General features: G+C 45.3%; 2 protein-coding genes across 2 annotated transcripts in view; both read left to right on the top strand.

Moving 5' to 3' along the window:
- The window catches only part of LOC140216612 (uncharacterized), a 115351-nt gene extending 108958 nt beyond the window's left edge, over positions 1–6393 (top strand). Inside the window, exon 6 of the mRNA XM_072286989.1 lies at positions 5255–6393. Coding sequence (XP_072143090.1) covers positions 5255–5437 — 183 coding nt within the window. The 3' untranslated portion in view covers positions 5438–6393. The remainder of the gene's footprint in view (positions 1–5254) is intronic.
- Positions 6394–11673: 5280 nt separating this feature from the next.
- On the top strand, positions 11674–12156 carry LOC126524716 (piggyBac transposable element-derived protein 4-like). Its single transcript, XM_050173000.2, has one exon. It carries the CDS (start codon positions 11689–11691, stop codon positions 12154–12156), a length of 468 nt encoding a protein of 155 aa, XP_050028957.1. The 5' UTR covers positions 11674–11688.
- The last annotated feature ends 3143 nt before the right edge of the window (positions 12157–15299 follow it).

Raw genomic sequence — 15299 nt, 5'->3', positions numbered from 1 at the left:
CGGCTTGCGCGTTGGACACTCCGTTTACAGGAATATAACTTTACCGTTTCTTATAAAAGCGGCCGCCGACACGCCGACGCTGACTGCCTCTAGCGCAAGCCGCTTCCAACGACGGACTGTGACGCGGACAACTACGACTGCCATATCGCATCACTGGAGCCGGGATTTCGTGATATAAATACCTTCAAAGTCGAGCAACAAAAAGACACAACTTTACAACCACTGCTTATTACTGCAAGGCAATCAGCACCATCCACTCGTTTCTGCGTTCGCGATGGGGTTCTTTACAAAAAGAACGATTCTACTACAGGCCCACGATATCTTCTGGTGGTCCCGGAGAGTATCCGTGTCTCCGTCTTGCGCGCTATGCATGACGATTCAACATCTGGTCATTTGGGTTCTGCACAAACTCTCTACCGCGTTCAAGAAAGGTTCTACTGGCCTAAAATGCGCCTGACGACCGCCCAGTATGTGTCCAGCTGCAGCGAGTGTCAACGTTACAAGCGTCCGACGAGTGCTCCTCCTTGTCAACTCCATCCAGTGCCACCCCCCAGCACTCCCTTTGAGCAAGTTGGCATCGACCTCCTCGGTCCTTTCCCGCGTTCACCCGATGGGAATCGCTGGATTATCGTGTGTGCCAATCACTTGACACGCTACTGTAAGACAGCTGCAATACCATTGGCTACTGCAGCCGAAGTGTGTATTTTTCTGCTGCGTTTTGTCATTCTCCGACATGGACCTCCCAGAGTCATCATCAGCGATCGTGGGCGGCAATTCACTGCAGACGTGGTCAAAGAGATGCTTCGTCTATGTGCTTCAAGGTTTCGACATTCCACCCCGTATCATCCCCAAACAAATGGCCTTACGGAACGCACGAAAAGAACTCTTACTAACATGCTGTCCATGTATGTCGCGTCAGATCATAAGAACTGGGACAGGGTGCTACCTTTCATTACCTACGCATTTAACACCTCAAAGCATGAAGTTACGGGTTACAGTCCCTTCTTTCTTCTTTATGCTCGTCCGCCTCGTTATACACTAGACACTATCTTCCCGTTTTCCAGCCACGATAATCTTTGTATATCAGAGACAGTCTGTCTTGCTGAAGAAGCCCGACGACTTGCTTCTTTACGCACTCTTGTTTCACAATACCGTTCGAAGGCACGCTGCGACCACTGACGCCGACACGTGATATATGACCCTGGTGATTTAGTGTTGCTCTGGAAACCAACTAGGAAACGTGGATTAGGTGAAAAACTGCTGCCCACTATGTTGGACCCTATGTCATTACGGAGCGTATCAGCGAATTAACCAGCCGCATAACAGGTCTCACATCAAATTGCCGACGGTCAGCAAAGAGACTGAACTTTCGCATGTCGGCCGTTTAAAGCCCTTTATTTCTCGACAGCCTATTTGACTTGCCCGGCGGGCTTCGTTCTGCGCGGAGGGAAATGTGACGCTCTTACGTGCATAGTGGGTTCACGCCTCAACAAACAGTATGCGGGGGCACCGAAGAGTGGTGAACGAAGAAGACGACGTGTGACTGGCTGGCTGAATCTCTACAGGCGCTCAGCTGATCAAGGCCATCGCATCCAACTCTACCCGACTTCAAAGTAACGCCTTTTGGTGGGCGTAGCACTACGTTGCTGACACGATGCTCATATATTCATTTCTCGTGTAAGGGGGGGGGGGGGGACTTAGGTAATGTGCACTGCGGCACAAATGGCCCAGGCATGACGATAGAGCAGGCTGGAACCGTAAACAATAAATTGTTTGATTTATGCGTACTTATTCAGTCCGCTTATTGTGCGCAGCCTTACAGTGGTGCATATTTACTTTAGTGATTCCTGTGAGGGTATTACAAACCATTCGTTTACTAGTGTCAGTGGATCTCAGCTTGACTATACAAATTTCATTTGCTTGTTGCTTTCTATGGCGCTTAGGCTTTATTGGAAGCTACAGACGATCTTCTTATGAGTGTGTAACAAATTTATTCACTGATTCCTAAGATGATACAGGGTAACACAATAGTAAACACCGTGATGTGGTACGGTGCCACCTTACTACTCTACCATGCGGTACCGCCTGCAGGCATGGTTGCAATGAGAGCGTTCTCGCATGCTTTGCTCAGGAAAGCTGGCGTTTTGAGCCTGTTTCGCTATGATGCTGCGCCTTTGATCGAAGACGCAATTGTTGCCGTTTAGGACACTGCACCAGCGATTGCAGCGTGGAGGTCGAAGAGGCTTCTGATTGGCGCCCCCTTGCGGGTGGTACAGCAGCATCACCCATCACAAATTTTGAAAGGATAGTGCCACAAATATTCAATTCCCAAAGCACAATAAGCGCTTTCCTGAAATGCAAGCGGCCCTCGTATTTCATAAAACGGCCTGAAGGCGACCTCATTGTCATGCATGGATGGTAGAAAAAACAGTGCTGCATAGCCTCCCGTATCGCGCCACATTTGAGCGAGGTACTCTTTGCACCCTACGACAGGCTTCCGCAGGATCACCTCAAACCCGCGGGACCACTTAAATTATTCTGCTACCTGGACAAGTTATTGGAGTTCTTATCCAGTGACAAACCAGTAGAAGCCCCTGTCCAATTCGAAAAAAAAAATTCTCTGCCATACAGTCCATTATCCATAGCCTCACCTTCACTAAGGAAATACCAGTAGACGGTGTAATCCGCTTTGTTCACCTGAAGCTCCACCACAGCTAAAGCCACATTTGCTGGACACACGCCGCTCGCTCCAAGAAGCACGTACTTCCCGTCGGGTCACAAGAGAATTGTCGAGCGTACCATTACACTTGGAAGCCTAAAAAATGCACTCACTCGCTCGTGCGATCATGAAATTCACCAGAGCTATAACAGCCAAATCCAGCGCATTCGAGCAAGCGGCTACGCGGAATACCTGCTTTTTTGCTTGACAGAAATTATTTCCCAAGGAATCACATTTTCCAGGGATAAGGCATGGCCTAAACGCGGAAAATTTGTTATCCCATGCGTGCATAAAGCTTCCCACAGAATAAAAAAAATAGCCGGGCAGGCTGGCGATCGTGTTGTATTCTCAACCTCGAACAAACTAGGCTCTTTACGCAGAAAAGTGAATGCCAGCTACCTCTACAACAGTTCTTGCCGTAAGAATGATACGTCACACCCGGTGCAGTGCAGCAAGGAAGTCTTCTATGAAATCTCCACCACGCGTGGCAGAATGTACATTGCCCATACCAAACGGTGTCTCAAGGCACTGTTACGAGAACATGGAAACAACGTTAAAACATAAACGAGAGCGATCTCGCTCTGCACTGCGCCAACTGCGGGTGCAAACTGGTATCTTAAGACACTAAGTGTCTGCGCCGACATGGAAGCCATCGAACGCGTGAAATTTTTAAAACCTTCGCGACGATGCGCAAAGGCCCAGTATGCGTGAGCTCCCTTTCACTCGTTCTCACCGACAAGGAAGAAATATATCTACTTGACTAATCATTATGCTTATGTTAGGTTTTACATTCAGAGCCATGTGCGACTGGTTTGTTAACCCACACCTTGTTTCCCTCTCTCATTTCCCCTCCCTTATCTAGCTATATATTTGTGCTCACACACTAAAGCAATATTTGGCAGCAGCGCTTGTCCTGTCTACTTCCTGCTGTCCGTTATTTAGTGGTGTTTTTCTAACATGATTTTTCATATATTTTGTTTGCCTGTTTCGTTACATGACTAGCGGTATAGTTATGTGCTACGCAAATACTGAGGCAGAACAAGCAGATCTCAGAGAATAATCACGGCGCTGGAACACGTTAAAAAGTGGCATAGTTTCAGTTCCTGCGCACGTGAATGCACGACCATGTGAACAAGTAGACGAAGCACAAGTACATTCTTGGTTCGGTGCGAAGTGCAGACATTCCGTTTGTGGGTTTTATTGTTTATATAAACTTCAGATATATCAACTGAAGCAACAGATCACACAAATAATAGATGGTGCCTGAAATAATTCTCGAAGTCACGTGTCACCATGAGCTACGTCAGACTGCGGACCTGACTACGCAGGCGCAGGGATGCGGGTACGTAACCGTCCGGTTTTGAGCGCAGCGGCCGCGAGGAAAAAAGAAAACCGCGTTCGGATTGAAATTTCAGATCTTTCCGCGGTGCGTAGCGATATAATTCCTGGCAAACACGATCGTTAGCGCGCATTGTATGCTTTACGCTTGTCAGCTCAACATGGCCAGACCTTCTGAAGGGCCCGTTATATCATGGGTTGGCGGCATTGAAACGTTTCTATCCCTGGTATTATTGAGCCGATTCGAAAAATTTTTGCCGCAGAACGCTCCCTAGAGGACACGTAATAACTTCCAAGATAGAACTAAAATTTGCTATGGCGCCTGATGAGGGGCCTTTTAAAAGCACCTATCGAAGTTAGAGTATTGACTGCAGTAATTATCAGAAAACAATTCCGTCCTAATTTGCAGACAAAGTGGAACCAAAGTGCATATGTCAGAAGTATGCCTAAGCTTGCATTCCTTAAGTGGAAAGTTTATCTGGGATATAGAGCGGTGAGCTATTAGCGCCTGTAGTCAAACCTCGGGCTAATAGTAGCGGTTGGCATGAACGTAAACGCAAAGAAAAAGCTTAGAGTAGAAGGTGGAGTGCCGCAGATATTACGAAAATACCGCAAACACGGCGTTGACAAGTGGTACATAATTAGATGGACAATTTCACACAATTGAGAAATGTCACAGGTGAGAAGCAACAACTGCTAAAGCAGCCACACCGAATATAGCATTCGAGCCACGAAGAAATGTCCACAGGTTACGTAAACAGCGTTTCTCTCCCTGCAAGATGACCATAAAAAAGTTGCCAAAATCAGTTTTTCTCCAGTGTGAATTTATTCACCATTCTTTGTCACTCAATGGTAGGTTAAGATATAACAATCTAATAGCCATGTCTAATGATAGTGGTTACACTGACAAATTATCGATAGAAATTTTTATTTTGAATCAACCATTAGACTGCTGAAGTTGTCACGGCTTTTTTCTTGTGGCGTTGCCGAGAGCCACTTCGGAAAAACAAACCTTGTGTGTCAGCTATGATTAAAATTTGCGTAGCTGCCTTTCCTTGTTCTGCTATTTGGGAAACACCGAGATCAAAAGGCGTTCCTGAAGTCTTACTTCCAAGCGCTGTTTCCTCAAATATGTTGGTTTGTTCCTGCTTTTCGGCTAACGCTGTCATTCTCGCCTCGGTGCATCCCTACACGCAGGTGGCCGCTTTCGCAGGACCCGAGGAATTGCAGACCCGCATGCGAAGAGCTTACGACGACGGCATGGGCGACGTACCCGTTGTGGTATACGACGTTGATTTGGACGACTTCAAGGGTTACTGCCCTGCTGGCGTCATGTCGCCTCTCATACGTGCCCTCGCTATCACAACGTACAACACATAAAGGTGTGCAGCGCTGTCATCCTACAGTGACCACTTCTGGCCAACTTGGGCTCAACGGCCGCATTTCTTGGCGCTGATAGAAACTGAAGGCTCCTTTGGGTGTTTGCGCCTATTGCATTTCTATCTCTTTCGTCGCTGACTTGCCACCGCCGTTCCAAAGGTTCATGACTGATACCCGTAATAGGGGCAAACATTGCGTGCTGCTTCCGATAATGGCGAATATGGCTAACACAGGAGAAACAGCGCCTCGTTTATGAAACAATGTGTATATTTTTATTCGAGCGTGCTTATATTGTTCATGGCCTCCTGTAATGTCGAGAACCTAGCAGTTACTGTAATAAAGGCAGCACCGCCTAATCAGACCATATTTTCTCACATGCTCAGCTTGTATAATTACCTCACTCGAATGCAGCTAAATCTCGAGCCAAATTCAATAACCTTTCATATATGCAAAATTTCTGCCATCGAAAGAAGTCAGAATTTGCGGTGCTTTAGTGAAGCAATTATTTCAGTTTTTCAGTGAAGCCGTTTTTAGTAAAGCAGTCTGTGTTAAACTCAGGTTACTTCGACCACCAATAGTTGTACAAGACATAAAAAGATAGCTTATTTGAAAATTCCACAATAAAGAATGCGACAACTCCTTAATAAAATAGTATAATAACGTAACCTACCACAGTGCCTAAAGCAGGCAATTAGTGAATAGCAAGGTGCTGCTTCGATGAAGTGATCGCTAATTTATTGCTTGAGCAAAGCTGAAATATTTGGTCTTACTTCCAGCTTGCTCTACTTTCAGCATGATATACCAGTTAACGATTAAAAAAAATTATCAACAATAAAACCTGTGGAATCATTTAAAAACAATGAATACTAACGGAATAATTAAATAACGCTTCATCTTTTGCTGATATCATTTCTGCGTTTTTCATGCTTCTGCAATGAAAACGTAAGGCATTTTTTTAAAACACGCATCGTTTTGCCTCTGTAAACTTGGTCATCGATGTGGTGCTATCGATGGGTCGAATCTAGTAACGGTTCGGAAAGCGAACGGTTTACTTCGCGGCTTGCCTCACTAATTAGGCCCCGCCCAAGCCGAAGGTAGAAGGGGAGGATGCGGCTATTAGATGAGAGGGTGCCACCCCTGATGTGAGCGTCATCCAAATGCGCCCAAATCGAATAACTGCGCACTGTTTCTGCTCGTTAATTAGATTTAAAATGTAAATTATGTATTATCTGGCAAGTTTGTAAGCATAAACGCGCTGGGGGGAGGGTTGCGCACTGCTGCAAGTAATTTATCAGTCATTATTTCTTATTCTCAGCCGACATGTCGCATCGCAGGCGTAAATAGGTTAGCACAACGCAGCACTATGTCGTCTGCTTGCACGATGCACGCACTAGGAATGCATTGCCAGCACTTCCTAAGTAGAAAGCGCAAAAAAAACCCGTCATCTGGTTCTTAGGGCCATCTTTACTAACGGACCATGTGAATTTTCCTTCTTTTCTCGCCCTCCTTCTTCGCCTCGGACATGACTCGCTCGCCACCGTGCCGCCGCTATTGCTGCGATCTGCCTCAGGACGCGCAGTATCATAGAAGCAGTGGAGCATGAAATTGAATATTACGATGTACGGGGCCCTGCATTGGGTCTGCGCGAAGTAAAGTCGATGAGCGTGGTGCAGACAGTGCGCGCTCTGCAGTAAAATTCAGGCCGAAAGTACGCCTCTCGCGACGTAGAGCAAGAAAGGCAGCCGAACCAGAGGTCTGCACAATCTTCCCGTCCTGGCTCTGCGCTTTTATTACCTGAACAAAGGAAACGCTGGAGCTACCTGTGTTGATCCCTTTTGTTTGCTGAATGACGATCTGCGAGCTGTGAACGCAGGCGATAGCACAGGGAATTAAATCTCGCCATGCAAATGTATCTTTGTCATGGGCTTTGACAACGGGGTTAACAGGAAAGCTGAACGAGCCCTTCTACCACCCAACATTGTTATTGCAAGAGCAACTTCGTTGACCGTATCGGCAACGGAGATATAAACCAGTCCGATAGCTACTTCGTTCCCGATAGACCTGCAGGCCGGTAGCGATGGACCGTAGCGCGCAAGTGCTTCCCCTGCGTGAAATGACTAGTACGCTTTTACCCGAGTCACCTCCAGTTTGTAGCATAGCCTGCAAAAGCTCTGCTTAGAAAGCTTACAGGCATAACGCAAATAGCTTTCCGCCATCTCATCGAGCGCGTATCGCGCTTCCAGCCTTTGTCGACATCGAAAGAGCAACGCCATGCGGACGACAAGGGCAAGTGTTAGACTTCGAAGCAACCAACGCACGTGCGCGCGACATCCGCGTGTCACCCGGGTAGCGCACCCGGCACAGCCACAGCAGCAGAACACAAAGTGAACTAGCTCTTCTCCGGTTCCGCTCGTTGCCACCATGTTCGCTATGAAAATTATTGACCGATGCGCGACGCGGTCATATTTTGTGGCACCGCACCGCGGTCTCTAACAGGCGGTGACGCAAACACAATTCCGACCAGTCACATGAGGCCAAGGGAACCATTCGCTTTCCGAACCTTTATAATATTCCCGTCATTTTCCAAATGTATGGTTGCTATGTTGGCGCTTACGCCTGAAAGCAGCTACTCGTCAGGAAAACAAAGCAGGGCGAGTTGAAATAGGTTCATGATGTACACGCGCCAAATGACAAACGAAAAGAGATGCCTGTGACGTCCCTTTATTCTCGTTTCTGTGGGTGTTCTTTCCTTTCTTGCGCAACACCATTATTGTCAGTTATCGTCATTTTTTTCGAATTCATTTTTACCGCATTCGAATAGCCTACTAACGACCTGTGCTCCTTGGCAGCCTGACATGCTCAGAAATTAGCAACGTACAAGCGTGCCCCATTGATATGTGGATTGAGTAGAACACTCCCCATGCTGGAAGCAAAATGTCATGTCTTTGCCCAGTGTTAACTTCGTCAAAACAAATTTCCTTACCTCATTTCTGCCTTTACATAAGCCAAAACGCAATTATGTCACTGCAGTTTTCGTAATCTGAAACGCTTATTTTCACAGAATAATGCATGCTTGCTAAAGCGTGCTGATGTGTGCCTGTTTGAGGATATGAATACACAGGCTTGACGTCCTTAATCTGGGTATGCCTCAGTTTGCGAGTTCACTTCCGCATTTGCGTGAAGGTACACCCGTGAGCAAAAGTATACGGGCCAGGGATTGCGCGATAAGACTATTTTTCAGCTCTTTCACTCAATGGCACTTGAAATTAAATACTGGAGTCCAAACTTGGCATTACGAATTTTCTGATGCACTCATCAGTTCCCGATTATGCATATTAATTACGAAGAAATTCTGCTTCTTTCGGTGGCGCAGTGGTCCGTATATTTTTACTCTCTGGTGTGCCTTATCGCGCTGTTCTTTGGTGCCAGAGAAATTGTTTTATTTTCTTTTTTTCTCGGGTAGGCAACTAATACACTCCGAGTGCCTTTTCTCGGGTCTTTTAAACGCCAGGAGCAAAGGTAGATTTTATTGTCAAGCTGGTCATAGTTCAAAGAGCTGTTTCACTGAAAGGCTTCAAGTAAGGCGCATCAGTTTTAACCGCATAGAATAGTTCCGTTCTTTTCGAAAGCTAACCTTGAAAAAAGACGTCCGCAGTCACCGATTTCCTTGTAACTACTGCACGCCATGCTGCACGCCCTTGCCTTCTTGGTAAGGGTAGGTGAAATCGTGATGAAATCGAGTATACGTTGATGTACACGAACAATTTGAAACTCGCGAATACCACCGCGTTCTCTCAGTGGCTATGATGGTCGGCTGCTTTAAGTATGTATGATGTCGTGGGTTGAAACCTGGCTGTCCACAATCTGCCGCACCATTGAGTAAGCAAAAACTGATCGGCATCTCGTCTCACTCTGCGTCGCTCAGCATAAATGAGATAGGGAATCGAAGCAAAAACAAGCTCGAAAACTACTTCGCCGCTATATATATGAAATCAAGACAGAGGCCCGAGAACATGCGCACCAGCTGCCCACAGAAAATAGGCTTCGCCTCTGCCGAGCATGGTTCGCTTCGAATCTCTGCTCTCCTGAGCCAAGCGTGCTAACCACCTTGAAGCAATCCTGCTTCGACGAGACAGTACGACAGTGTGGGCACGTTGTTATTCTATATTTAAGAACTAGTGCAAGCGTTCCCTTGTTTCACAAGTGAAGAATTGTTGGTCGAAAGAAAAATCAGCATGCAAGAGAGATTATAGGAGCAGAAGAACTAGAAAAGATGGGTGAATTGTGCGTAAGCATGGCATATATCGCGCTGAGAAGGAAATAATTTTAATGATGTGCCATCCTCCCGTGTGTAGAACTGTTAACTCGTCATTCCTTGGAGTTCTGTGCACTAATGTAGCCAGAATAATGCCCTTTACAAATGGTAGCCTCGGGATCACAACGAAATTGTGGGAAACTGTGTTTATGTGTGGCTATGGGTGCCTTTTTTTCGTTTGTGTTCTCCGTGCGTTTGAGCCTGTTTGACAAGGCATCGATCCTGACCAGCTGGCTGAGGAGGTCGCCCGTCATTTTTCCCCACAGCCACCACTTAACCAAACCCCCCCTCACTGTCTCTACCGTTACTCGATGGTTCGTCGACGTCTCTACACGACTACGTTTTCAATCTCGGAGAACTACGAGCAGCAACCGCTACTTGCAAGTTGTATACGGCCCCGGAATCCCATCAGAATCACGATCTAGATGCTCAGAAACGTACCCGACTCACAGTTACGTTTCCTGCTCCCCACCATCAACGAAGCCTAGAAAAAGGGCTTGTTTCATGCTTGGAAGAACGCTATCGTGTTGCCTTTCCCTCAACCTCAAGTCGCCGCATGAAATTGCGAACCTGTGTTCAATATCGCTCGCCTTGTGCCCCGGCAAAGTCATAGAGTGGATGGCTCTCAACCGTTTAATGGAGTTAAAAGATATCTGACAACCAATCAACCCACAGGTACTGGGGTTTTCCACAAGCACAAATCCACGCAGGGTGCTATGCTCGCCAACCAAGATATCTACAACGGCCACAGCGGGGCACAACATTGTATCATTGTTAGTTTGGACATTTAAGGTGCCTGCAACAACGTTTCGCATTTCAAGAACGCCTCGCAGACATCTCAACAATGTCCCCTATGTTTTTGCACATAGCTTTACACAGTTTGTCATGCATAGCTTTCATATGTATCACTAATGCATAAGTAGGACTTTTTCGATGCCATCGTAGACCTCTTAACAAATTCTCTATAAACAAACATATTAAATTTCTTTTCTTTTAGGGTACTCTTAGGTACAGCATACAGAATTGTGGCATAGCTTATCGCTGGTCAGGTACAGCGATGTAAACTTAACATTTCTATTGTCCTAAAAGTTGCCATATTTAATAAACTATATAAAAAGATCGCCAGTCTAAACAATGACTTGCCTACCAGCAGTCAATAATTTTTTTTTTCGCTTAAGTACTACAAATCCAATAACCGTTCATTCAGTGATTACTGAGAAAACGATGTCTGAAATGACGTCGAGGAGTCTGATTGGCACTCCTCCTTTTGGCGAGATAATTCCCAGGAATTGGTTACAACTCATCATGAGAATGTTGGAATTTGTTTATAAGGCGACCATTGAAATTTTGGAAAGACACCCTCAACCTCATCTCAGAAAGATGTCGGTGTATCAGGAGCTTCTGAACAAATACCGCACGTTGTACGTGCCTGAGCGTGACGTTAGTGTCGACGAGAGCTTGTTGCTATACAAAGAAAGGCTGAGTTGGAAGCAGTACATGCTCGTGAAGGGAGCAAGGTTTGGCATCAACTCATTCTTGCTGTGCGAGTTTGAAATCGGTTATATTGGAATTTAATAGCACCAACCTTCACAGGTCAGTAGGAACAGAAACCTTCGGGAAGGCAACGAAAATTGTATAGAAGCTTGCGGGGCCCCTTCTACACAAAAGATACTGCATTACAACCGACATTTACACGTCACCAGGACTGGTTGACATTCTTCACAAGTTATCTACCGATATCTATGGCACAACGCGAGCCACTCGCAAAGACCTTCCTCCTGATTTCGCCAGAGAAGAGCTCACGAAAGGCCATATGAATGCATTTCAAAGGCGCAAGTGCATCTTTCTACAGTGGACGGAAAGAAAGCTAGCAACACTGTTTTTCCAGTATCCAGGGCTATTTTAGCCAGTAGTTATCCTGGATTAAACCCATGCAATGGGAGCACTCGACAGGGCAGATCAGACACTGTCCTGCTACTCAGTGGCACGGAAGCGAAAGAAGATCTCATACAAAATCTTTCAGCGCTTATTAGATGAGGCGACCTACAATTCATTCGTCCTGTACCAGAAAAGACGCGGCACACCATCTCATCTGGATAACCGGCTGAAACTCATTGACGAGATTATCGCCAAGTACTGCCGTAACAGTGGTACGAAGAAGAAAGGGCTGCCAGGACGTACCCTGAACATGAAACGGTGTGCTGAGCGCCACTTTCCGTCGCACATTCCGCCAACAGAGAAGTATCAAGAAACGACTCGCCGTTGCGTATTCTGCTACACGAATCGACACCGAAATGGCGATAATATCAGCAACGAAATCGGGATCTGGAGCAGGTGGTGCGAGACGGCTCTCTGCGCGGTACCGTGCTTTGAACGCTACCACAAGGATGGTAGTCTGACCTAGTTTCAAGTGAACTATCGAGGAACAGTGCATTTTGAGCACGGCAATTCAAATCCAACCCTTACCTCCTGGACTTTCACATGATCGCAATACATCTCCAATGCCACAGGTATGGAGATTACATTGTGGAGCGTGGAATGACCAATGAAACATTGTCTGCCATGAAATGTTTTCGCAAATGTCTACGGTTTAGAACATCTTACTGAAGGATTTCAGGTCGTAATATAAACTGTCAATTTTGGCACATAATTTTTTGTTTAATGAGCCTTTGGGGGTTTAATAGCTCTGCATCAATAAAATACATAGCGTATTGCTATGCGGCATACATTAAATAATTTAAAGCGGACAAATTTGATATGTAAATTTATATTTTACGTGAATTTGTCACGCGTACAAGGGTACTGAAAAAGCTGTACATCCTTATTACTTAATTTTTTGAGATTTATCTTAATATATCAATTTTGTCGACTTTATATGTACTATTAGATGCAATTCACACAATCGTGATTACATTTCTCCTTGCTGAGTTACATATTTGTAAAATTGATAGTTTTGTTTTATGATAATTTGGTCTTTACCAATGTTTCATAAAAATGAATACTTAAAGAAAAAATTCAAAACCAACAGCCACTAGATTTTAAGTTTTCTTTTAAATGCAACAATGATCGTCAAATTCGGTGCAGTGGCTGTCGAGAAAAACGAATTCTGTTGTTACGTGTAATTATATAGGAGCACCCGATCTAGAGCTTCCTCTTTAGCAGTTTTCATATTTATTGCGAAGAGCTCCCTACTCTGCAATATATCCGCAGACGGAAAAACAATACCTCAGATTTAATACCGCCAGTTCCGCTGCATTTAAGGGACGCAAGAGAAACATCGCGTTAATTAAAAAATTGTATTTATCTTTCTGACCAAATAAACCTTTTACAATGAATGGGCCGAAGCTTCACAAAAATAGAGAACGCAAAAACAAAAGGTGCGTGGTGAAACCGGCTTGAAATTCCCCCGGCGCCTTATTCATGGGTTCTGAATATTTTTTAACCTGATGTACTTCTCTGTTAATTGGTACAGAAGGGTTACATGACCTTGAAAACTAACAGGACAGGAAAGTTAGAAAAACGAGCCACTTTTTTGTAGGAAAACGGCCCAAACACGCGAAAACAACTAATCCATGACGACGCGCTCACGTGACTATGACCAAGTTCTGGCTCGAAATTCAAAACCAGGCATGTTTGTGTTAATTTTCTGCGCTAATAAGCAACCTCTCACTATGAAATAGACACAGAAGACATTTTGGATGTACACCTTACATGAGTAAATTTGTTTATTGTGTTTGTTTAGTGTCTTTGCGATTGCCCGACACGAATGCCTTAAATTCTTTCCGAATGCCTTAAATCATTTATTGTAAAAAAATTGGTGGAAGCTTGAGCTTTGTTTTTAGGGGTGTAACGCAATAGCATTCAAAGAACCCTGACAGCTCCTCACGCTTCTGGGCAACTGGTAAGGGTAATGTTTACCGGGAAAGGCTGGCCACGAACGCTATGTACAAAGGCGGACTTTGTGGTAGAAACACGGCCTCTTGCGTTCGGCCGCGATGGGCTGGAGGCGAGTGCCATCTGGAGGAATTGCAAGGAACCAGGCAAGCCGCTCCCCAGCCCCCGAGACACCCGCGTGCCGGCTTGAGCAAATTGCGATCGCCGCGGTTGGTCTGCGAATTGTGAAAACGCTGGAAAAGGGTTTCCTTGGAGTTTTCGCGTAACAGAATGATGTTTTCTCGTATAGTCATATTACAATACGAGAACTATCATGTCTGTAGTTTGCGTGCATGTCGTAGTTTACAATCTTTCCACGTATTCTAGCTTCAGTAAATTCCTTGCGTCACATGAATGGCCTGGGTATGGCATGGATGGACTGGCGAACGCCGACACCAATGTTTCTGCCACAAAAGCTCCTTAACAATATCGCATTAAAACAAGCTCCTTATAATAAGCCACATCGAGAAGGAAAAGTTCTCCGAGAAGAGCTATGCTCCGAAAGATGGCGACGCTTCTATAGAGCAGAACTGTTGGGTCATGGTTCGACACTTGACGCAAATGGTTGCTTGTCGCCTGCGAGATAAGGTGATAAGACACTGTCAGGCGCGCCACTGTTCGGCAGTGCATACGAGTTGCATTCTTCGACTGTGTCGGCTGTAAGGCTGTTTGCATTAACGCCATAGTAAGGAATCGAGGATTGTTGAGTAGAACGCTTGAGCATTAGATATAGGGCTGAAACTGTGTTCGCTGAAATAGGTTTCCTGACGCCGAAGCTTAAACACTATGGTACCTTTTCTTGAAAAATCAATGCGAGTAAATACTGCTCGCAGCGCATATTTCCACAAATCGCATATAAAGGGGTCCTCATCAGGCCTCATAGCAAATTTTGGTTATACACTGGAAATTTCATGGACCGAGACCTACCTCTCGTATTGAAATCAAACTGTCACTATCGACCACGTGTGCTCCGATTCACGACCCGTGAAGTCAGCAATCCCTCAAGGTTCAGTGCTTAGGCCACTGTTCTTTTTATTATTCATAGATGACAACACCCTTGATATTCCGGTTACTATTAAGTTATTTGCAGACGACTGCATCCTTTATCAGTAAATACGCGGTCCATGCGACCATGCTCTCTTAAACGCAGCTTTAATCAAAATATCTTCTTGGTATGAAGTCTGGTCAACTATAAGAAGACGGCGGCTATGAGCGTGACGCGTAAATTGTCTCCCTTAAAATACGATTATCTTATGAATGGCCAAAAACTATCTTTCGTTGATGCTTGCAAGTACTTGGGCGTTATACTTAGCGCTGATTTTAGGTGGAACAAGCATGTTGCCTACATCGAAAAGAAAGCTATGCAGAAATTTCTAAGAAGGTCTGTGCGCAAATCCACCCCGAAATTAAAACTAATTGCGCGCAAAACTTACATCCGTCCACTCATCGAGTACTTTTTCGTTGTTTTGGATCCGCAAAGCCAAGAAAACATTAAAAAGCTTGAAATGATTCACAGTAAAGCAACTAGGTTTGTATACAATCACTGCAGTTCCTTTACAATCCCCACCACACTTCTAAATAACGCTTACCTGGATACATCGCAGACACGAAGAC

This window comes from Dermacentor andersoni, chromosome 3 (genome assembly GCF_023375885.2).
Source record: "Dermacentor andersoni chromosome 3, qqDerAnde1_hic_scaffold, whole genome shotgun sequence".
Lineage (NCBI taxonomy): Eukaryota > Metazoa > Arthropoda > Arachnida > Ixodida > Ixodidae > Dermacentor > Dermacentor andersoni.
Note: the sequence above shows the minus strand (reverse complement) of the source record. Positions and strands in the feature narration are given on the sequence as shown.

Coding starts and splice junctions, on each gene's coding strand:
- LOC126524716 (XM_050173000.2), top strand. CDS start 11,689: ATGGGAGCACTCGACAGGGCAGATCAGACACTGTCCTGCTACTCAGTG.